This window comes from Cetorhinus maximus, chromosome 8 (assembly GCF_964194155.1).
Source record: "Cetorhinus maximus chromosome 8, sCetMax3.hap1.1, whole genome shotgun sequence".
Classification (NCBI taxonomy): domain Eukaryota; kingdom Metazoa; phylum Chordata; class Chondrichthyes; order Lamniformes; family Cetorhinidae; genus Cetorhinus; species Cetorhinus maximus.
In genome coordinates, this window is record NC_135886.1 from 130,379,084 (window position 1) to 130,404,434 (window position 25,351).

The following is a 25,351-nucleotide window of genomic DNA, read 5'->3' on the forward strand; positions in this document are numbered from 1 at the left end:
AATTTCAAGCTCAGTGTCTCTGGAGTCTTATGATGCACCCGTCCAGCATTTCATCCTGCAATCATTTGCAGCACTTGTTGTTATTTATCATATGCAGATCCTCAAAGTTCACAGGATAGAGAACGGATTGCAAAGAATAAGAAGGAGGATTAAAAGGAAAAACAAGATTAGAGTGCTGGAAACAATTCCTGCAGTGTCTTTGGTATTATAACTGAAATCAATGCCTTAATTGAAAGCCTTTAAAATGAACATTTTCCCTGCCAGCTTTCTCCCCGCACTCCTCAGGAATTATATTCCCCTACCACTGTGCTACAGGTGCCGGCGCTGGTTGTCACCGGGGTATTTGGCCATGGAAGGCACTGTTAACTCTTTCGAGTCAAACCAAATTAACAAATCAGGGACACATTAAAAGGCAGTCCCTTAAAGGGAAACTGCAAAAACAAAAGGCAAAATTTAAAGGAAACTTACAAACATTAAACCAAAATGTGATCAAAGGGGTCATGGAAGGCACTGTAACTCTTTTCGAGTCAAAACAATTAACTAAATTAACAATAACAAGGGATAAATCAAGCACAGCCCCTAAGTCAGGTCAGCTGTAAAACCAAGGACAAAGTTTAAAGGAAACTTAAAAACATCAAACCAAAATGTGATCAAAGGGGTCATGGAAGGCACTGTAGTTGAACCAAATTGTTGCCCCACTCAACATTTGTGTACATGCACACTTCCAGCAGAGGCCAAGTTATGAAATAGCCATAAATACTCAAAGACCAAATGTGTAACACCATCACCCCCACCCCCGACACCTCCCATCCATTTAGAATGGTAGGGAATAATCGATGAGGCAAACATTGATAGAAGCTGGAACTTAAATTAAATTGTATATGGTACAGGTTAGTGCTAGTTCTGGCTATTGATGTTTTATAAAATAACTTGTATGCAAGTGAGAACACTGACATTTAGGCCATAGTTCTACTGAAACAGTCTCAGGCTGATATGTCTGGAGTGTGATGTGCAGTCAATAAACCCAGTTATGTTCCCCAGTTAGGTTGCTTTGGGTTCACACACAAATGGTTGGCTTCAGTTGTGTTTCAGTCAGTTCTGAATCCTTAAACTGCTTTATCCCATTACGATTGTGGCAATATGATTGAACCTTTACATCCCTCATCCCCTACAAATTTTCTCACCTCTTCTGATAATGCCAACTTATATTGATGTTTGATTGTGGTAATGTCCGTTTGTAGTACTCTCACCTCTGAGTCATAAAATTCTGGGTTCAAATCCCACTGCAGGGTTTGGACACAAATATTAAGGCTCATACTCCAATGCAGTACTGAGGGAGTGCTGCATTGCTGAAGGTGCCATCATTTGGATGAGATGTTAAATCTCACTGCCCTCTCAGCTGCTATAAAAGATCACATGGCACTTTCTGAAGAAGAGGTTGGGTGTCTGCCAATGATGTCTTGGCCAATATTTATCCCTCTATCAATATCACACACAAAAAAATTATCACATTGCTGTTTGTGGGAGCTTGCTGCACACAAATTAGCTGCCATCTTTCCTACATTACAATAGTGACTACACTACAAAAGTACTTCATTGGTTGTTATGTGCTTTGAGATAGCCAGTGGTTGTGAAAAGTGCCAAATAAACCCCAATATAACTGTCTAGACTCTGGCCCTCCATTCACCACAACATTTCTGCAGGCACTAATTTGCTCAGCTGCACCCTGACCTCCACCTTTGATGCCCAATTGAACCATTACTCTCTCACACTGGCCTTCCCCCTTGCTATGGGCCTGATTTCCACTCCCTTAAGCCCATAGGACACAGACTTGAAAAGATATGGTGGACAAGTGATCTGGCCATCCACTGCCAGATCTTGCTGGACCACATAAAGCACTATTGGGTTCTGTTCTCATCTGCTAAAACTACTCACTATTCCATTAATGAACGCAAAGATAACCCCCTAAAACTGAGACCATCCGATAAGCTGCCTCTCGTCCATCCCCCTCTTCCACCAGCCCATGTGGTCAAACTTTCTCTAATGCTCCTGACTGCTCTAGTCCAGAACTCACATCTTCTCAACTTTCTCTTCTCTCACCCCTTATGCTCTTTCTGAACTCATTTCCTGTTCCTTCGATCTTTATCTCACTAAACTGCTGATTACCCAACTTCCCCTCCTGGTCCCCATCTTAGATGGTATTGTGAACATGTCTCTGTCTTTATTATCCCCCTCTGTCCTTCAAGTTTGCTGTTATCACCCCCTCCCTCAAAAAAAAACAACCTTTGACCTTACCAAGCTCGTAAACTATGGTCCCATCTCCAACCTCCTTTTCCTCTCCAAAGTCCTGGAATACGTTGTTGCCTCCCAAATCCAAACTCATCTTTCCTGGAATTTCATATTTAAATCTCTCCAGTTAGATTTTTGCTCCTGCCACAGTAATGAAACGCCTCTTATCAAAGTCACAAATGACATGCTATGGAGCTATGACAATGATAATCTTTCCCTCAACGTTTTTCTTGACTTGTCTGTAGCCTTTAACATGGTTGACCACACCATCCTCCTCTAATACCTCTCCACTGTTGCCCAGCTGGGTGGAACTACACTCACTTGATCCCATTCTTATCTATTTAATCATGGCCAGGGAATGACTTGTAAAGGCTTTTCCTCCTGCTCAGTTACCTCTGTTACCCCAAAGTTCCATATTTGACCTCCTCCTATTCTCACATCCACGTGCAAATTGGCATAGGGACACATGAATAAGGGAAGTTAACACATGGCTAAAGGAGTGGTGCGGGAAAGAGGGGTTCCATTTCGTGGGGCACTGGCATCAGTATTGGAACAGGAGGGATCTGTACCGTTGGGACGGTCTCCACCTGAACCGATCTGGGACCAATGTTCTAGCGAAAAGGGTAAATAGGGTGGTCAACAGGACTTTAAACTAGAAAGTGGGGGGGAGGGAAGGATAAAACTACAAGAAGTATAACTAATGGGAAACAAAGCAGCAGGTTAGTGTGTGTGGGTGGGGAGGGGGTGGGGGTGGGGGGGGTGGGGGTGTGGATTCAACTTTATGGAAAATTATGAAAAAACTGAAAAGAAAGGAGAGCCCAGGAGAGGCTATTAAAGTCTCCAGAACACAAAATAGGACAGAGTGTTTGGAAAGGGCTAGGAATCTAACTTCAAGCACATCAGATAAAGGGACGACAATGAGAAAGGAGACGGGAAATACAGGACTGAAGGTGTTGTATCTGAATGCACGCAGTATACGAAATAAGGTCAATGAGCTTGTGGCGCAGATTGAAATTGGTAGGTATGATGTGGTGGGCATTACGGAGACATGGCTGCAAGAGGATCAGGACTGGGAGATAAATATCCAAGGATATACATCCTATCGAAAAGATAGGCAGGTTGGCAGAGGGGGTGGGGTTGCTTTGTTAGTAAGAAATGAAATTAAATCGATAGCAAGAAATGACGTAGGGTCAGATGATGTAGAACCTGTGTGGGTAGAGTTGAGGAACCGCAAAGGTAAAAAAACCATAATGAGAGTTATGTACAGGCCTCCGAACAGTAGTCAGGATGTGGGGCACAAGATACACCAGGAGATAGAAAAGGTGTGTAGGAAAGGCAAGGTTACAGTGATCATGGGGGATTTCAATATGCAGGTAGACTGGGAAAATCAGGTTGGTAGTGGATCCCAAGAAAAGGAATTTGTGGAATGTCTACGAGATGGCTTTTTGGAGCAGCTTATGGTGGAGCCCACTAGGGAACAGGCAATTCTAGATTTAGTGGTGTGTAATGAGGCAGATTTGATAAGAGAGCTTAAGGTGAAGGAACCCTTAGGAGGAAGTGACCATAATATGATAGAATTTGCCCTGCAATTTGAGAGGAAAAAGCTGGAATCAGATGTAACGGTATTACAGTTGAATAAAGGCAACTACAGAGGCATGATGGAGGAGCTGGCCAGAATTGCCTGGGAGATGAGCCTAGCAGGAAAGACAGTGGAACAGCAATGGCAGGAGTTTCTGGGAGTAATTTGGGAGACACAGCAAAAATTCATCCTTAGGAAGAAGAAGCATACTAAAGGGAGGACGAGGCAACCATGGCTGACAAGGGAAGTCAGGGACAGCATAAAAGCTAAAGAGAAAGCATACAATGCGGCGAAGAGCAATGGGAAACCAGGGGATTGGGAAGCCTACAAAGACCAACAGAGGACAACTAAAAAGGAAATAAGGAGGGAGAAGATTAAATATGAGGGTAAACTAGCCAGTAATATAAAAGAAGATTGCAAGAGTTTTTTTTTAGATATATAAAGGGTAAGAGAGACGCAAAAGTGGACATTGGGCCGCTGGAAAATGACGCTGGAGAAGTAGTAGTGGGGAACAAAGAAATGGCGGAGGAACTGAATAGGTACTTTGCGTCAGTCTTCACAGTGGAAGACACGAGTGACATCCCCAAAATTCAAGAGAGTTGGGGGCAGAGGTGAGTATGTTGGCCATTACCAAGGAGAAGGTGCTAGGAAAACTGAAAGGTCTGAAGGTGGATAAATCACCTGGACCAGATGGATTACACCCCAGAGTTCTGAAGGAAATAGCTGAAGAGATAGTGGAGGCGTTAGTGGCGATCTTTCAGGAATCACTGGAGTCAGGGAGGGTCTCAGAAGACTGGAAAATCGCTAATGTAACCCCCCTGTTTAAGAAGGGAGTGAGGCAAAAGACAGGAAATTACAGGCCGATTAGCCTGACCTCGGTCGTTGGTAAGATTTTAGAGTCCATTATTAAGGATGAGATTTCAGAATACTTGGAAGTGCATGGTAAAATAGGGCAAAGTCAGCATAGTTTCATCAAGGAGAGGTCATGCCTGATAAATCTGTTAGAATTCTTTGAGGAGGTAACGAGTAGGTTAGACAAAGGAGAGCCAATGGATGTTATCTACTTGGACTTCCAGAAGGCCTTTGACAAGGTGCCGCACAGGAGGCTGCTCAGTAAGATAAGAGCCCATGGTGTTAGAGGCAAGGTACTAGCATGGATAGAAGATTGGCTGTCTGGCAGGAGGCAGAGAGTGGGGATAAGGGGGTCCTTTCAGGATGGCGGCCGGTGACTGGTGGAGTTCCGCAGGGGTCAGTGTTGGGACCACAACTTTTCACTTTATACATTAATGATCTAGATGAAGGAACTGAGGGCATCCTGGCTAAGTTTGCAGATGATACAAAGATAGGTGGAGGGACAGGTAGTATTGAGGAGGCAGGGAGGCTGCAGAAGGATTTGGACAGATTAGGAGAATGGGCAAAGAAGTGGCAGATGGAATACAACGTGGGGAAGTGTGAGGTCATGCACTTTGGTAGGAAGAATAGAGGCATAGACTATTTTCTAAATGGGGAGAGAATTCAGAAATCTGGAGTGCAAAGGGACTTGGGAGTCCTAGTTTAGGATTCTCTTAAGGTTAACTTGCAGGTTGAGTCGGTAGTTAGGAAGGCAAATGCAATGTTGGCATTTATTTCGAGAGGACTAGAATATAAAAGCAGGGATGTGCTGCTGAGGCTTTATAAGGCTCTGGTCAGACCACATTTAGAATATTGTGAGCAATTTTGGGCCCCGTATCTCAGGAAGGATGTGCTGACCCTGGAGAGGGTCCAGAGGAGGTTCACGAGAATGATCCCAGGAATGAAAGGCTTAACATATGAGGAATGTTTGAGGACTCTGGGTCTATACTCGATGGAGTTTAGAAGGATGAGGGTGGATCTGATTGAAACTTACAGAATACTGAAAGGCCTGGATAGAGTGGACGTGGGGAAGATGTTTCCATTAGTAGGAGAGACTAGGACCCGAGGGCACTGCCTCAGAGTAAAGGGAAGACCTTTTAGAACAGAGATGAGGAGAAACTTCTTTAGCCAGAGAGTGGTGAATCTATGGAATTCATTGGCACAGAAGGCTGTGGAGGCCAGGTCATTGAGTGTATTTAAGACCGAGTTAGATAGGTTCTTGATTGGTAAGGGGATTAAAGGTTACGGGGAGAAGGCGGGAGAACGGGGTTGAGAAACTTATCAGCCATGATTGAATGGCGGAGCAGACTCGATGGGCCGAATGGCCTAATTTCTGCTCCTATGTCTTATGTCTTATGGTCTTATGCTGTACCTCAGAGTCAGCGTCCAAAAGCACAGCATCATTTTCATATATACAGTGATTTCATGCAGCTTAACCTCAGCATCACCCCTCTTGACTCCCTTCACTGTTGCTAAACTATCAGACTACTTATCTGACTGGCTGATCTCCTGAGAGATTACAAGATTGAGAGGAGATTTTGTGGAGTTGTTCAAAATCTTGAGAGCAGGTAGGGAAAAACTGTACTCATTGAAAGAAAAATCAAGAACCAGAGGACACATACTTAAAGTTTTTTAAAATTGATTTTACGGGATGTGGGTGTTGCTAGCTAGGCCAGTATTTATTTCCCATCCCTAATTTCCCTGGAGAAGGTGGTTGTGAGCTGCCTTCTTGAGCCACTGCAGTCCCTGCGGTGTAGGTACACCCACAGTGCTGTTAGGGAAGAAGTTCCAGGATTTTGACCCAGCGGCAGTGAAGGAACGGCGATATATTTCCAAGTCAGGATGGTGTGTGGCTTGGAGGGGAACTTCCAGGTGGTGGTGTTCCCATGTATCTGCTGCCCTTGTCCATCTAGATGGTAGTGGTCACGGATTTGGAAGGTGCTGTCTAAGGATCCTTTGTGAGTTTCTGCAGTGCATCTTGTAGATGGTACACAATGTAGCTACTGGTGGTGGAGGGAGGGAATGGTTGTGGATGTGGTGCCAATCAAGCAGGCTGCTTTGTCCTGGATAGTGTCAAGCTTCTTGAGGGTTGTGGGAGCTGCACTCATCCAGGCAAGTGGACAGTATTCCATCACACTCCCGACTTGTGCCTTGTAGATGGTGGACAGGCTTTGGGGAGTCAGGAGGTGAGTTACTCGTCACACGATTCCTAGCCTCTGACCTGCTCTTGTAGCCACAGTATTTATATGGCTAGTCCAGTTCAGTTTCTGGTCAATGGTAATGCCCAGGATGTTGATAGTGGGGCATTCAGCGATGGTAATGCCATTGAATGTCAAGGGGTGATGGTTAGGTTCTCTCTTGTTGGAGATGGTCATTGCCTGGCACTTGTGTGGCTGTGAATGTTACTTGCCACTTGTCAGCCCAAGCCTGGATATTATCTAGGTCTTAATGCATTTGGACATGGCCTACTTCAGTATCTGAGGAGTCACAAATGGTGCTGAACATTGCGTAATCATCAGCGAACATCCCCCGCCTTCTGACCTTATGATGGAAGAAAGATCATTGATGAAGCAGCTGAAGATGTTGGCCGAGGACACACATTTAAAGTACATGGCAAAAGAACCAAGGGTGACAGGTGGATAACTTTTTAAAGAGAATGGTTATGACATGGACTGCACTCGCTGAGAGTGTGATTGTGGCAGGTTCAGTTGTGGCTTTCAACAGGAAATTGGACAAGCACTTGAAGAGAAAATAAAATTGTTACAGGGAAAGGGCAGGAAAGTGAGACTAGCTGAGTTGCTCTTGCTGAGAGTCGGCACAGACACCACAGGTGGTTTATGGCCTCCTACTGTGCTGTAACATTCTGTGGTTCAGGTAGAGTGGTGTCGGCACACATCATATTTATTTTAAATTGGAACCGGACGGAAATTAAGATCATTCACACTTAGGGACGCATTCAACTATATAAAAAAAACTCAAATATATGATTTATTGTGTCCAGTGGAAGGGTGAGTCATTGTGTTGGATAATGGGTTAGTCATTGTTTATAGTAGGAGGTACATTAAAGAGCATCTATTACTTTACACTGCAGTTTGCGTCAATCCAGTTAGGCGCCTAAAGGTTAACACCTTTGATGTTAAATGTGAGTGCTGGCTGCTCTGTTGCCGCCTGCTCAATTAAATTACCCACTGGGCTCAGTGGGAGGTGAAAATACAACTTTTTGTTTTTAAAAAAAAAGACAACCTGCAACACACTGAAGTTGCGATGACGCCACCCATGTGGCATTAAAATACTGAAATTTCCGCACCTGCTCTGCAGCAACTACAGACTCAAGCTGTAGCACTGCAATTTCTACGAAAAAAACCGAGTTATGAAACATGCCCCATTATAGATCTTTCATTGAAAATATTTTTCAGTTTTAAATTAGTTTGCGACTTTATGAAGTATAAATAGCGGAGTTTTTTTTAAAGTTCAATGCATTGGGAACTAACCAATTCATGGCAATTAAATTACTATTCAATAAAGCCGTGAGTTTGCTGTTAATGAAAAAAAAACTACACACAATAATCCCTTTAAACTGAGTTAATGTTACTTTACATTAGGCAGAAAAACAGATACTTCTCGTTTCCGCTATTCTGGCAACAATGTGTCCAATCGGGGACTCTACCATTCTGAAAAGAGGGGACGCCATACACATGCCGATAACGTTTTGACCACATAGGGGAAGGCAAAGGGTAGCTAGCAACGCAGATTGGGATGGTAAACCTGAGTAGTGTTACTGTGAGGGCTGACAATGAATAACCTCCCCAAAAAACTCTGATTGGGGTGGGGAGGGAAAGACCGTGGCTGTCCTCATTCCCCCTCTGTGCTGAGTAGTAGCGGCCAACATGTATCCAGTGCCTGTGGCTGGGATCTACGAGCTTCTTGTCACCAGCGGATCGACAATGGCGGCGGTCGAAGTGGCTCGGCAGATGGTGAGTGAGCACCTTCACACTCCTTATCTTGGCCCCCTTCACGAATTCAGCTCTTGCTAAAATGCATGGGGCTTTCTTTCAGCCGTTTGCACAGAGAGGCTGCATTTTGTGTTTTTATTTTCCGCCCCCCCGGTTGCTGGTCAGCTCAGTTATTGTTCACTGAGGAAAGTGGGGGTGGATGGAAGAAAGACACTGGGCGTTGGCTTCTGTGCCGAATTTTAAAAATTGCAATTAAAATAATGATTTAAAAATTGAAAAGGTTATGAGGGGGAAGGGAGGGACACTGCTTCCCTCCCGCCATTTTCAGGCTGGGTAGCTCAGACTCAATTGTAGGTGGAGAGGGAACCTTTCCCACTGACTTCCTTAGATATGTGCCACCTGCACTTTCCACTTCGCACACATACATATATATATATATATTTAAAAGGTAATGGCATTCAATTGTTGAAATAGCGGCTGATTAATGAACAGCTGAGGGGTAATCATGACATGCTATATATGGGCAGCTCTGTGCAGTTCAGACCCATATAACGGTTTCTATATTTGATATAGTTTGCTAAATATTAAAGGGGGCACGATTTAAACCCTTGCCCTGTGCACTGTTTCGCTGTCACGGTTAGTACTCTAACGGTCCATTAAAATGTAATTTTGTACACTGCGAATGCAGGACACTTCAGCGAGACTCAGCCTGGCTGAGTGTGTCCCATGTACATAAAATGTGTGTAATAGGAGTGAGGAATGATCAATGAAGAGGGCTTCCGTGGTTGTAAGGACGTCGAGGGTATTGCTTTTGCAGTTTAAGGCATCTTCTGAGTTGTGAGATCTGTAGGGTAGTTGTAATATATTCAAGTCCAGTTTTTTTTTGTTGGCAATATTGATCGAAATCAATGTTGTCTGTGAGGTTGTAACTGAAGCATGCAATTTAACCGGACTGATTTAGGCTGTTACTTCAGAGCATGTTGTGGAAGAATAGTGCCCTCCCCTAATATGGGTTGTAATATGTAACTCACTCCTGGCCAGCTATCCATATCCAGGCTCTATCACTGTAAATTTTAGGTCATTCAAAACTATGTTGCTGCCTAACTTGCACCAAATCCTATTTACCCATTAACCCCACCCTGTGCCCGCTGACCCACATTGGTTTCTGCTTAAGTTGTGCCTCAATTTTTAAAACTCCCATCCTTGCTTTTAATCCTTACATGGTCTCACGATTCTAATTTCCAGCCTCCAGAACCAATATTACCTCTAATCTACACAGCAACCTAGGAGAACCCATGTAGACTGCACCAAAAGTTGACTCCTTTAAAGTACCACACAGGCAAGGCTGCACAAAAAAATGTAAACAGGTTGTGTACTTAAAGCAATCGTTGATGCACTCAAAAAAAATTAGAGGGAACGTTGCCAATAACCCCTGGAGACATCTACTCTGCTGTAATTCTGGTCTCTTGAGCATCCCCCATTTTGATCACTCCATCTTTGGTAACCGTGTCTTCAGTTGCCTGGGCCTCAACTCTGGTATTCCCTCCCTAAACCTCTCCCCATTTCTACCTCTCTTTCCACCTTTGAGACACTGCTTAAAACCTACCTCTTTGACCTAGCTTTTGGTCATCTGCCCTAATATCTCCTTATGTGGCTCGGTGTCAAATTTCATTCTATAATGTTTCTGTGAAGCACCTCAGGACATTTTATTATGTTAAAGGTGCTGTAAATGCAAGTTGTGTAATAAAGGGTTCTGATGGCTTTAAAACTTTTAGTAATTTGTGTCAGAGTAACAAAAATATTCATTCAAGTGAGTCATGTGATAATGATAAACCCGAGATCGTCACAAAAACATTTTAAACATTTGAGAACCATGTTCGCGTTCATCGAGGTGAAAGATGTTAATGTTGAGAAATTTAATATTACTGCACTACTTCACTTTTTTTTAGTTTGTTCCTTGGCTGTGGTGGTTTTGTCAAGACTACATTTATTGCCTTTAGAAGTTGATGGTGGGTCTCCTTAAACAGGTGCAGTCATTGTGATGGCACTCCCATGTAGTTAGACAGGGAGTTTCAAGGTATTGACCCAGCTATGATGCAGGAACACCGATTTATATCCCCAAGTTATAATAGTGTGTGAATTGGAGATGATAACGTTTCCACAGTGTTGTTTCTGCTGAGCTTCTTGGTGATGGGGAGAGTGAAGTGCTGATGCATTAGACTTGGTGAATGGCTACAGTGCTTACTGTAGGCAGTGCATCAGTGATGGAGGGAGTGGGTGTTGAATCCAAAGGCATTCATCTAGTGAACTGCTCTGTCCTGGATGATGATTAGTTGATGGAGTGCTGTTGTGGCTGCAGCCATCCAGGCATTGATGAGCAGTTTCACATTTCTGACTTGAGTTCTATTGTCCGTCATTGTCCGCATCAAGTTAATCCAAATGTAGCAGAGTCAAATGAACAACAAAACCCATTTACTGACCCAACGTTGCTCTTCTAGGATTGAGATTGAAGCACCTCTCCCTACACTGGGGTAAATTCTGCTAGCCATCATTTTAACCTTTGTGGCCATTCTGGGCAAGACTGCCAAAATGTCAATATGAGTCATTTTGTTGTGTGAGATCATGCCCAAACGATACTGAGTTGAGATTGCCAAGCTTATTTCATACAGAGGCATCAGAAAGAGTAGATAAACTAGGGTCACAGAGATGCCAAATCCACTGTGCCACCCTAACTCTTAGCAGTTTCTGCATGTCCTCTGACATCCCAAGGATATGTTGCAGCCTTGTAACAGATGCCTGCATATTTGTTTTTAACCGTTGGCCTGTGAGCACTATTTTAATTTTATCATTGGTGTTTGCCTCTTGCGTTGGTACTGCCAAGTCTTCCATTATAGCCACTAACCCACTGCCTTTTAAGTTTTGCTGTGTGAGCTTGCGTTATATGGCAGGAAGAACACAGTTGTAATGGTATCAACTGGCAGAGATCATTTGGAAAGAATACTTGTTTGCATGTATGGTATTTAAAATATTCACCGTCATCAATTTAATATTTTAATCTTTCACAATATTGTGGGCATATGACTTTCTGTGGGTTTCCAATGTGACATAATTAAATCAATAAGACATTAATGCCCTTTAATTAGATATGCTTTTAAATACTGAAGGTTGCATTGTTGTCTTTGGAAGGATGAAGGTGATATTGGAAATGCTGAAATAGTTGAGCCATACAGGAGAATCCTGAATTTGGTTAATCTAGTCTATTCTGAGTGGGGAAGATCTGAACTATAGCAGCCTGCCGTTTAGTCCCTACAGCCTTGGGGTAATGGAGTAAAAAATTGACCTCATTACTATTTTGTAACTCCTGCTGGCAGTGTACATATGGATGTTGGGTGAAAACAAGGTTGGGTTCTGTTGTTATTTTCCATGTATTTTCATGTATTTGAAAAGTGTGGCATCCAACACCCGTTGGTGTTAACTTGCCCACATAGTTGCCACATGGTTAATGCACTAGTGTGCCATACCCATTATCATGGACAAGGAACCAAAACCTTTTTGGTGAGGGAGGGAAAATTACAGTACTTTTAGAAAGGAAAAAATCAAAAGGCTGAGCCTGAATATCCGATACCACATTCTTAACAGCTGTAGAGTGTAAATAAATTGTTTCTTCCATCAAGGAAGAAAAGCAATTGCCAGAAGTGTTTCAGTCAATTTTATGGCTTGCACTTGTCACTAACTTGATAAACCCTCAAGCATGTCAAGAATATGAAGTTAGGTATAAACATGTTTAAGAAATATTATGTTGAAATCTCTGTAGCTTGTGTATTACCAGTGAGGAAGATATTTAAGCCATTTTTTAAAACTCCTTAGTATAGCAGCAAGCCAATGTACTATTCATCTACTGCCAAGTATCCTGTTTTCAATTCTTTTTCCACATTCAATTAACAATAATTGCATATGTGTATTGTTTCACTCAACGGTTTTGTTTATGTTGCTGTGTGCAGTACTTATGCCATCTCCCTTCCTTGTGCAGTATCATTACACAATCCCATTGCAGTGCCGGATCAAAACATGGCAATCAATCAGCTCATTAGCCCATATAGCATGGTTGTAGAGACAGTGGACATATTTATGAATTGTGAGAGCAGTTCTCATGTGATGCTGTGTTTCATCATTTGTGTTTACTGTTTTGCAGCTAGTTTACTGAATCTGCATGTGTGTACTTTTTTATTGTATGCCGTTTTATCCCAAGGTTTAAATACAATGTTGTACGTTAAGCCATCTTGCAGTGTAAAGCTAATTAGAAAATGGTAATTAGGAATGAGTCAAAGAGCAGCTATCATGGCTAGCTGATTTAGTTCCTATGTCAAAGAAACTGCTTGGTCTACGTGCAGCACTTAATTACCCTTGCTATCTCTGATCTAAGTTTTCAGTTTTCTCTCTCCAGACTGTGCTAAACTCTTTAATCTCATTTAGCTGCTGTAATTGCATCAATCTCTCATTCCCACTCCCTTCAATCTCTTTCTAGCCACTCTTTATACCCAGTCCGATCTCCCTTTGATCTCTTGAAATAAAATCAGGAGCCAAAGCAATCCATTTTCATATCCAAGATCTAACCTGGTTAAAACACCTCTCACTTCCTCCAAATAAAAGGTGTGGCTATGGGTACCTGCATGGGCCCCAGTTATGCCTGTCTCTCTATGGGGTATGTAGAACATTCCTTGTTCCAGTCCTACTCCAGCCCCCTCCCACAACTCTTTCTCCGGTACATCGATGATTGCTTCGGTGCTGCTTCATGCTCTCGTCTGGACCTGGAAAAATTTATTAATTTTGCTTCCAATTTCCACCCCTCCATCATTTTCACATGGTCCATCTCTGACACTTCCCTTCCCTTCCTTGACCTCTCTGTCTCAATTTCTGGTGATAGACTGTCCACCAATATTCATTACAAGCCTACCGACTCCCACAGCTACCTCGACTACAGCTCCTCACACCCCACTTCCTGTAAGGACTCCATCCCATTCTCTCAGCTCCTTCGCCTCCATCGCATCTGTTCTGATGATGCCACTTCCAAAAACAGTTCCCCTGACATGTCTTCCTTCTTCCTTAACCGAGGTTTTCCACCCACGGTGGTTGACAGGGCCCTCAACCGTGTCCGGTCCATCTCCCGCGCATCCGCCCTCACACCTTCCCCTCCCTCCCAGAACCACGATAGGGTCCCCCTTCTCCTCACTTATCACTCCACCAGCTTCCGCATTCAAAGGATCATCCTCCACCATTTCCGCCAACTCCAGCATGATGCCACCACCAAACACATCTTCCCTTCACCCCCCGGCAGCATTCCGTAGGGATCGTTCCCTCCGGGACACCCTGGTCCACTCCTCCATCTCAACCCCCTCCCACGGCACCTTCCCATGCAACCACAGAAGGTGCAACGCCTGCCCTTTTACTTCCCCTTTCCTCACCATCCAAGGGCCCAAACACTCCTTTCAAGTGAAGCAGCATTTCACTTGCAATTCCCTCAATTTAGTCTACTGCATTCGCTGCTCCCAATGCGGTTTCCTCTACATTGAAGAGACCAAACGCAGACTGGGTGACCGCTTTGCGGAACACCTTCGGTCTGTCCGCAAGCATGACCCAGACCTCCCTGTCGCTTGCCATTTTAACACTCCACCCTGCTCTCGTGCCCACATGTCCGTCCTTGGCCTGCTGCATTGTTCCAGCGAAGCTCAACGCAAACTGGAGGAACAGCACCTCAGCTTTCGACTAGGCACTTTACAGCCTTCCGGACTGAATATTGAGTTCAACAATTTTAGATCATGAACTCTCTCCTCCATCCCCACCCCCTTTCCGATCCCCCTTTTTTCCCAATAATTTATATAGATTTTTCTTTTCCCACTTTTTCCCATTATTTTAAAATGTATTTCCATCCATTGTTTTATCTCTACCATTTAGCCTATTTCGATCCCTTCCCCCCACCCCACCCCCACTAGGGCTATCTGTACCTTGCTCTGTCCTGCTTTCTACCCTTAATGTCACCCATTAGCACATTCCTTAGATAATTTCACCACCTTCAACACCTCTTTGTCCTTTTGTCTGTGACATCTTTTGGTTATCTCCACCTATCACTGGCCCTCTATCCAGCTCTACCTGTCGCACCCCCCCTTAAACCAGCTTATATTTCACCTCTTTTCTATTTTTCCATAGTTCTGTTGAAGAGTCATAAGGACTCAAAATGTTAACTGTGTTCCTCTCCGCAGATGCTGTCAGACCTGCTGAGCTTTTCCAGGTATTTTTATTTTTATTTTTGCTTTGGATTTCCAGCATCCGCAGTTTTTTGCTTTTATCTACATGTAGATGTTGCTTGAGCTGTGCTGTGCTCCTCTTACCATTCCTACGTCCATCTAATAATACTCATTCATGTTGTCTCACTGGAAGATGACAGTTAATACACCCTAGTTTGCTAGTTTAAAAATAGGGAAGTTTTGTTACAACTGTACAGGCTGTTGGTGAGACCACACCTGGACTACTGTGTACAGTTTCAGTCCCTGTATTTAAGAAAGGATATACTGGCATTGGAGGCAGTTCGAAAGAGAGATTCCTGGGATGAAGGGGTTAACTTATCAAGAACGGTTAAACAGGTTAGACCTTTATTCATTAGAGTTTAGAAGAATGAGTGGTGATCTTATTGAAATGTACAAGATTCTGAGGGGGCTTGACAGGGTAGATGTTGAGGAGATGTTTCCGCTAGTGGGGAAATCTCAAACTAGGGGACATAGTTACAGAATAAGGGGACACTCATTTAAAACTGAGATGCGAAGGAATTTCTTCTCTGAGGGTAGTGAATGTCTGGAATTCTCTACCCCAGAGAGTTGTGGAGGCTGGATCACTTAAAGTATTTAAAGAGGAGGTAGATAGATTTTTGAAATATCGGGGAGTTGAGGGCTATGAGGAGCTGGCACGAAAGAGGAGTTGAGGCCTGGGGAAGATCAGCCATGATCTTATTGAATAGTGGGGCAGGCTTGAGAGGGCCGAATGGCCTCCTATTCCTGTTTCTTATGCTGTTATGCCGGCACTGGGTTTTCCCTTGCATAGAATTTACGGCACAGAAACAGACTATTCAGCCCAACTGGTCTCTGCTCCTCAAGAACCCCCCTCCCACCCTACAACTGCAAATCTTTCTATTCCTTTCTCCCTCATATACTTATCCAGCTTCCCCCTAAAAGCACGCATGCTATTTGCCTTATCTGTTCCCTCTGGTGGCATGTTCCACATTCTAATCTCTCTCTGGGAAAACAAGTTCCTCTGGCCTTCCCTGTTGGATTTATTAGTGGCTATCTTTTATTTATGGGCCCTTGTTTTAATCTGGCCCACAAATGTAAACATCATTTCTATGTCTACCCATTTCATAATGTGACAAACCTCTATCAGGTCATCACTCAGCTATCTCTTTTCTAGAGAAAAGAGTCTCACCATGTTCAGCCTTTTCTGATAGCATTAGTATCTAAGATGATCCAGAAGTGAGTATTTTAGCACAAATGCACTGAGTCATACAAGCAGACCTATTTCCTGCTGGCTTCTGGTGAACAAAATACTCATGAGGGCTTGGCTGAGAAACCTTTTTTCAAATAAAAGCCTTTGTGGTACCTGCATTTTGCCTAATTCTGGAAAATCTAATCAAATTGGAAGTTTGCATTGACTGATGCTTCAGTCTTACTTTAGATTAGGATAAACATGACTCTGTGAAAATTCTTCGCATCGACAGCACACGGTTTTGGTGTAGAGAACTAAATTTTCAAAGTACAAAAGTACTGTTGAGAAGCTAGTTCTGGGCAGAATACAAAGGCCATTTTGTTAGTCCTTCGAAAACCCCATATGGTCGAGAACTGGGGCTCATGTTAGACACACTAGCCTTTCTCCTCTGGGAGCCAGGAGTAAGGGCCCTTGTATGAAATGAGTTTGACCTGTCATGATTTGCTATGCTTGACCTGGGATTTCTTGGTGCTTGACAGTGAATATCTAAATTGGGAACATCGCTTGTCTGAATGAACATGTAAAAAAATAAATATACTATATGCGTCAACTTATGTGAATTTGGAAAGGCGGCTTTATAAATCAAATAAATACAAATGTTTTGAAAAGATTTGTCAGCACTCGCATGTCAGAGCATCAACGCTGGAAATTTACAAACAATCTGCAAAGTTCCTTCACCAAACAGCGGTTAAACTTACTGATGGTTTGTGTAGACCACTTCCTCCGATGAGCATTGGCCTTAAAGGGGAAGGCGAGGGTGGCAGCTGAACTCAGCCAATGAATCTAATGCTCGTTATTTTTGAAAGTGTCACACATGGCAAAGTATGTCATTCTTGTATGTGATTAACGACATTCATAAAACATCAACGAATCACAACTTAGCTTTTGTTTTTGAGAAAATACAGCCAGTTATTTTGTGCCTGCTTTGCTAATCTTGATGAGTTGAGCAGGAGAGCTGAATTTACAAGCAGTTGCCAAATTGCAGACATCCCCCAAGTAATTGGCCAACAATACACCTCTGAATGTGCCCATTGGACCACTTTCCTGCAGCAAACACCTGAGCAGTGGTCATGGTTAAGTGCAGTTACACGTCAGCAGCTAAAAACCTCACTCCAGATAAACTGTGGGCAGCATCATGGAAACAGTACCTGATGAAACCAAATTACAGTTTCTAGATTTTCAGCGCTATATAAATTCCGATACTGTTTTAGGGCTTGGTGTGGAAATTGGTTTATTTTTTTCTTGTTGAGTGCTCTTCAAACTCTGAAGCAAATTGTAATGGCGACGCCTGTTTAAAACAGAAACTGGAGGGAGTGAAAAGAGGAAACAGGAAACCACACACAAACTGTCTTTCTGCCTAGTCTGCTTCTCTTGTTTAGTTTTGCCTTGAAATCACCTTGTTTAATGTCTTGCAAATCTGTTTTGTAGGTGAAACTTTTGTGAAGTGAAATTCTTATTTGTAATGGAAGATTATTATTTCCAGTACCAGCCTAACATCAAGGCTAGTAAAAGGTACTTGTGGAATCACATTTTTCAGTTGATTTGGACTTCAAGTTTATCATACATTACCTTCCATCTCTGTTTTTAAGGTGGGATGGACTGGGAGGTAGAGTTCTTCAGATTGGCGCACAATGGCGATATATCTCCCACTGTGGCATTGATTTCTCTGTGAACGAGTGAAGATTTCTGATGCCCCAAATCATTTCATCTAGTGACACTACTGAGGGATTTCAAAATTTTCCAATCTGTGTCAACTGAAGTTAAATAGCTACTGGGGTAGACTTTCTGAATAAGAGAAAAAGCTTGCACTACTGGAGCTCATTGTCATCCTGTCCTTATAATCACTATGTGACTTATTCTTTGACCTGCAGTACCTGGGCAGATCTGTTTGTTGTCTAGGTACAGCAGAAAATGTAGATTTATATACATTTTGTTCACTTCCATCTTGGCTCAGTCGATAATTCAAGTAAGTGATAAGAACATAAGAAATATGGAGTTGTGGGCTGAAACTGCACTCTGGGTCTTGACCATATAATGTAGAGTGACACTGCATTGCATTGCTGAGGGATTGTTATATTCACAGAAGTACCGTTCTTCTGTTGACCTCATTTCATGGTTCAGGTGAATGTTTAAGGTCTCATGGTAGCAATTGAAGAACAAGGAATTTGTCTGGTATCCTTTCCAACAGCTACTCCTCCACCAGCACCGACAAAAACAGATTAACTGGTCCTTACTCTCAATACCATTTGCAGAGCAACTGCTGCAGTGGAAGACACTCCAATTCATTGTACGTGAGCGCTCAGAGAAGTTTGAGAGATAAGGTGTTAAATAAATCCAAGAACATTTCCGCATAGGATCGATACAGAGAGATAATTGTGCTCATTTCCTTCATTGAGAAGTTAAAAAGTAATATTTCCCTTTCATTAATTCATCCAATAGCACTTCGAATGATTGAGTTGTCTCCCCTATCCTGCCAGACTATTCCAAGTGTTGACATCTGCATGAAGGTGTTTTCTGTCACATCTGTCCTGAATTTTTCCTTTCATTAGTACGTTGTTCCAGTGTACTTGACTTGAAAAGTGCTCTAGATGCTGTTATAAGATCCCCACTCAATTACCTCTTTTCGGAGCTCAGGAACTGGTCTGACCAGGGAACAATGTTATGTTTTATGTTTGGAACCTTCCTCGTTCCCCCTCAACTGATCAAACAGTATAACTTAGTATTCTCTATTTGTTTTGGTGGTTGTTGCTCCACAGTGATTTAACATTTGAATTGCCAAATCTGTGGCCAACATTTGTCCCTGCAGTGTGTGGTAGCTTACAGTTATCTATATGGAATTCCATTGCCAAGAATTTTCCTGCTTGACGATTTTTTGTTACTTTTTCTTTGTAGCTCCCTGGCTACTTCCCCAAACCCATTTGTAAATTTCACCCCTTTGCATTGGGTTTCGGGATGGCTATGCAGATTGAGAACAATAAAAAAAAAAGTGACGGCAACCCAGTCACTATTTCTCCCTCCACTCGGACATTTCTCCTCTAATAAATGCTACTTTCAGTTTCAATGTTACTCTGAGGGAATTTCAGCAGGGTTCTGTTGAAAATAATGTGTTTTCCACTGTTCAACAATGCCACTTCCTCAAATAAAGGCCTGTGAACTTGGTTCGGCAAGATCTCTTTCCAAAGCCATGCTGACTATTGTTTTATCAGATGGAGTGTGTATGTATTGAGATGCACAAGGTTCTTTTCCTTTTGGCCATTATTTGTGTGTACACAATCAGTTTCGTTATTTTACCAATATCAATGTAAGACTGATGAAACTGTAGTTTTCTGGGTGAGATTCGTTCCTTTTGTTAAATAGGAATGCCCATAGTATACTATGATGTAATATTAAACCATAGATGTTACTCTAACTTCACTGCCAGCACCCCAGTGACTGGACTGGAGACGGTTACTTCAATGATGATTTGCAGGGCACAAACTGATTAATTTAACAGACTCTTCAATCATCCATTTATAATTCAACCAAATATATTGATCTTTCCCTTGTCAATCAGTGTGGTTCTGTAAATACTTTGCTGGGACTTTGTTTTTTTAGTATTGGATGCTTGTGTATTGGATTTAATTGCAGTTGATTGCAAGGTAATGCAACTGGTCAGCTAGTTAACTATGGTTTGGCATGATTTGGCATCACCTGGCTATTGGTAAGCTTTGCAGTGCAGTTTAATGAGATAATATAAACCACCGATGTGGGGTTTCACTCCAAGTACCACTGACAATGACTATGTAGTGAACCTGATGGTTTCAAATGAAAAATTGATTATGTTTTCGCATGTAGTTAAAATCCTAGGCAAGGGGATGGGGGTTGGATAGGGCAGATACTCAGTAATAGTGTTATTGGATATTGGATACTCCTGCATTACGGCTGCTGTCCAGGGGGTGGGTTACATATTCATACACCTTTGCAAAGGGAAATATTTAAGATGTCTTTGGTGGACTGAAGGCTGAGCCTCAGCTCTTGCTTGTGCTGCTGTGGATATCACTGTAAGAAACGAGATGCTTTCCCTCAGAGATGAAGAATTGACAGGAAAGTGGTCTGCACAGGACAAGAGTTCTGCCTAAGCTTACCTTTGGTTTTCACTTTGGCTACCTTTTTTGGAACGCTTGCATTTTCAATAAAGAGTGGCTCTTGTGGTCTTCCAAAGGTAATCTATCCTGGATCAGGCAAAGATATGAACCACGTATCATATATATTTGTGTATGGAAATGAGGGAAAAGGGGAGCAGACAATGTATAGTGAAGAACAAAAACCAACTTGTCTAACAAATGATCCTAGGAAAGGGGTTCAAGTATTCACTCAGTTGGTGAATGCTGATAGATGCCTTTGCCTGTGAATCATAACCCAAAACAATTGACATGCTATCGCTTTGCTGTATAATAAGTGGTTAGAGTGTACCATTTACTTATCAATATTAACCTGAGAAGTGGGCACTTCAGTTTCACCCTTGAAGTCTGTTCTTACCTGCTGTTGTGATGTAACGAATTGTTATGGTTCTAACTGTGTGATGCTGTAACCGGTCAGGTTCCTATCTGACCTGCTGAGTAATTGATGTAACCATAACAACAGAATTTGCTCGATTTAAACTCCCTCATCTTCAAACTGTGATAGTTCTTTTTTTTAAATGTACCCTGAGGGGATCTAGTCAGCAGATTGTGAAAACATCTGTTTTCCAATTAGATCACACCATTAAGGGTATCTTGTCCAACCCAAGGACATTGTTATTGGGTGGTGCAGTAATTTGTCAAATTTTATTTAGAATCACTAGGGGAAATGCGACTTTTGAACATGGTTGTATGAATTCTGGAGAAGCAGTGAAATTGGCCTTGTCTCAAAATATGTTTGGAGGACTTGTTTCAAATGGCATTCCTCGTTGAGTGTACATTGGCCTCCATGTGATGCTTAAGCGATCAATTTTTAAAAATTGTTTGGCTCACAATCTGGCAATACGTGCTATCCAATGCAAATCAGTTTTTAAAGTCACCAAATGGATTTGAAAACAAAGTCATTGCTGTCTACTCGCGGAGGAGATGTCACAATATATTAATCAGCTGCAGCACCAAGGACTGTGACGTGATGTAACTTGGACATTCTGATTGGTTAGCTGGCTTCTGGGGCTATCCAGTTAGAGCTGGTCACTCCCATTTTTGTGTTACACGTAGCTTCTGTTGGGCCATTCGTTACACGATTAGTAAACAATCATCACTAACTTTGCCCTTGTGATAATGTGCCTTCACGTTTATTTTTTTTGAAGTATTATATTGGTAAATAATTTGCAAGAAACCGCTAAATATGACAGGTAACGTTTTCAGCCAGGTACAACTCGTGTGATCACTGCCCGCTCCCCCACTAATTTGTTTTTCCTATTTTCCAGTCCGAAGGTGCCCGCAACCTTTCGCTGTCTGGGCACGTTGGCTTTGACAGTATGCCAGACCAGTTAGTCAACAAGTCGGTGTGCCAGGGCTTCTGCTTCAACATCCTGTGTGTGGGTGAGTACTTAACTGCTGGGATTCCAACATGATATCTCATAATGGCTGGCTCGTTGACTCCATGATGCCCTGTCTTAATGAACTGTTTTCCGGGGTATGTACTCATAATACAGATGCATTAGAGAATACGCCCTTCGCTGCCATAACAGTAGCTGTTGAGCAGTCATTCCCTCATCCCCACAAAGATCAGCTTGGATCTAATTGAATGACAGGACAGGCTCAAGGGGCAGAATACTCCTGTTCCTATGTTCCCAGCCAATGGCATTGCATGTTTGCACTGTGCATGTCTTAATATTGTCCTCACTAATGATTATATCAAGAATGGAAACATTAACAGTTCTGTAAGCTCACCTGGTTTGCACTGGAAATGGAATAAGATTAAATTGTGCTTGCCTTTCAGGGCCATCATGAGGGAAATCCCTTGTCTCATTGATAGGAACCCAGGCCCCAACGGCAGAACTGTTTTTTTTTTACTTCACAACAACCTTAATTAAAGCCCTTGCCTTTTAGGAGAGTTTAAATTACAATACATTTTTTCCCCTTTGGTATATGTAGGCCACCATTATAATTCCAAAGATTCTGAAAATAATTAAGCTTTGCTGAACTTCAGAAAGTATTCTGTTAAAGCTGTTCCAATGTAGGTTAAACCTGATTACTGACTGCTGTTTCCCTCTACTTCGGACTAATACACGTCGTGGTTAATTCACTGGTTGTGCGTCATGATCCTATTTTTATATGGGAATTTCATGCTTTTCAAAGAATGTGGTTCATTTTTAGATTAGAAAATGTTGACGTTTTAAAAAAAATACCCTAACTTGCCGAAACAAACTTAACACTCGACCCAATTTGTCAGATGCATTTAAACACTGACATAAGTAATACGTGGGATATCTTAATTACTGCGTAGTGCTCTTGCATTTGAGTCAAGGGATCAAGCTCCACTCCAAGATTTGAGCATGTAATTTTAGGCTGAAGCTTGTGGTGATCAGAGGCTGTTTGAGTGGGATATTAAACAAGCTCCCATCTGCTCCATCAGGTGGATATAAAGGATCCCAGGGCACTATTCAAGGAATGTGTGGGGTTTACTTCACCCCAGTGTCATCCTTTAATCAAAATCACTGAAGAGAAATGATCTCACTTATTTCATTGTTGTTTTGGGGACCTTGTGTTTAAATTGGCTGCTGCATTTCCCTACATTACAGTAGGGGCTACGCTTCAATAGAAGTTAATTTGCTGTGAGCTTCTTAAGAATGGTCTGATGTTGTGCAAGGTGCTATATCAACGCAAGTTCTTTCTATGCTGTAGCATTGAATAACATAGCACTAATGGTGCTTATCTTGACTGAAAGGCTTTCGTGTTTTGCTTGTTGCCTGTGACACCCCTCATTGTACATCTTTTGTTTTTGGTGAAATTTGGAAGGCAAAGCATTTCAAGTTACAACTGCACTTGCCTAATGTAAATTGAATTGTTTTGAGAATTGCCACTGTGGCATTACCTCCCTGCCAACTTTGTGGATGTTTCTGCTATCTCACCACTAAACTTGCAGATATTTCTAATGGGAGTACAAAATAATGTTGTCAAAAAAACTGATGGATGTTACAGTTAATGGCTTGATAAGATAGCATTGTGGACCTGTGCCAGTTCAAGCGTCTTTCCGTCTTGGCAGTATACCTCTGCTAAAGCTGATGCTGCAAAACAATATTGTGCAAGATGGTTTTGCTTCTACTAATTCACTGTGTATTGCTGAAAAAGAGAGATTTTTTTTGTTGAAGCTTCTTGTCTTGCCCTCATCAGGATGATTTGCTAGAATAACAAATGTAAAGGGAACAACAATTCATGCTGCATGAGAAGAGTGCTGATGGACTCCGGTAAAGGGGTTGTCTTGGAGAATGCACCAGAGTCCACTTGCCAACCAATCACTCCCTTCTCATGCAGTATGAATTGTTCCCTTTACAATTTGGTATTCTTGTGAATTGTTCTGATGAGTTCCAGATGAAAAGCTTCAACAGAGGTCTTTTTTCAACAGTATAAAAGAGATAAAGTGATCTTAGTTTTACAGTCAGTGTTTAAAGCGATTGCATTCTTTGCATCGAGCATGATCTACTAAAAGTAAAATAGAAATGTTGTAGTGGTTTGATCTTGCAAATGCCAACACAGTTTTATATAAATGAGCAAATTCAAATACTTGCAGTGCAGAGAAGCGACTGGGAAAGAAAGCAAGGGTTACATTTACACGGATCTGCCTAGCCACTTAAAAGCTTGTTGAGGTAAGATACTAGAGAGAAATCCAATCACGCTTCAGAGAAAAATTGTTCAAATGCTTTGGTTATTGTTGCCTTCATTTGAACCCTAGCTAACTTATAAAATGGTAAGCAGCATCCTGCTGGCTATATTTGATTTTGCCAGCTTGCTGCTGTAGCTTCAGAAGTGGGGACAAGAGATTGGAAGGTCCCTTTGTTCCAGTGCAATAGAGCAGATGTGACCTATTAAGTTCATTTTAATTTCCTGAATGGTTGATTTACTGGTGATTTTTTTTTTTAAAGCTATTAGCATTTATTAAGTTTCCTTACCTTATCTGTCTGGGTGGAGGTCACGGTACCACTGAGCCTTTGAAATTCTTTGAAGGATCCCTAAACTGCTACACCCCAGTGTTGCATCCTGTTTATTTTTCAGATCAAATAGGGTAGCTGTTAGCCCAGAAAGCTGCCGACTCATTAATCATACATCAGTAACTGGTTGAATAACGGAATTGATCATTGGGAACCAAATTGAGGATTAGCTGCACAAACATAACCTGGGAAATAGCAGTCTTTCTAGATTCAGCAGCGGGGGGAAATCCTCCCTGACCCACCCTCCATGACCCTTTTGAGTAAGTGGCATCCTAAATCGACATTAGATGCCCCTATGATCTTGACCTAGCTTTCCGAGCGTCTTAAATAAAGTGCTACATGAAAGGCTGTGTCATAAGTTTAGGACTTAGACATGAATAAGGAATTAATTGACAAAGAGTAAACCTCAGGATCTAATTAGGTAAGGGATAGTAGACTGGGAAATACAGGAGGAGCGGGGGTGGAGGGAAAGCATGCTAGATTCCTACTATGGGGTGGGGGGTGCCTGTGTGTCTCAGTGAGTGTTGGGGAGAAATGTGATCACATTACTTTTGTGTTCCAGCTGACTTGCGATATAGGTCAACATTTCATTAGCCTTTTATGAAGCTGCGCACTAGCTTTTAGTGATTTATGTATCTGGACACTAAAGTCCTTTTCTCCGCAGCTCCCAATCTCTCACCATTAAGAAAATATTCAGAATTATTCATCTTGGATCCAAAGTGGATGACCTCACACTTCCCCACGTTAAATGCCATCGACTCAAAGCTACTCTGCAACAACCCAGCATGCATCAATAAATCAACTCAAATGCACAACTGCGCTGTCAAAACATATTATCGATCTGAAGTTGCCACGCTGAATCTATATTGTGCTCTTGTCATCTTAGGGGATCAAAGTGGAGAACAGATTTTTAGAGTGTATTCAGTGATACTTCTTCGATTATGATGTTTCTACACT

The 25,351-nt window shown here is 42.3% G+C and overlaps 1 protein-coding gene across 5 annotated transcripts in view; it reads left to right on the plus strand.

Moving 5' to 3' along the window:
* The first annotated feature begins 8,474 nt into the window (after positions 1-8,474).
* The window catches only part of LOC144683976 (septin-6), a 68,987-nt gene continuing 52,110 nt past the window's right edge, over positions 8,475-25,351 (plus strand). For 4 of the 5 annotated variants that reach the window (XM_078547630.1, XM_078547631.1, XM_078547629.1 and 1 more), the window contains exons 1-2: positions 8,475-8,733; positions 21,671-21,785. In XM_078547630.1, coding sequence (XP_078403756.1) covers positions 8,647-8,733; positions 21,671-21,785 — 202 coding nt within the window. In that variant the 5' untranslated portion in view covers positions 8,475-8,646. The remainder of the gene's footprint in view (positions 8,734-21,670; positions 21,786-25,351) is intronic. The other variant, XM_078547632.1, reaches the window with a different exon arrangement.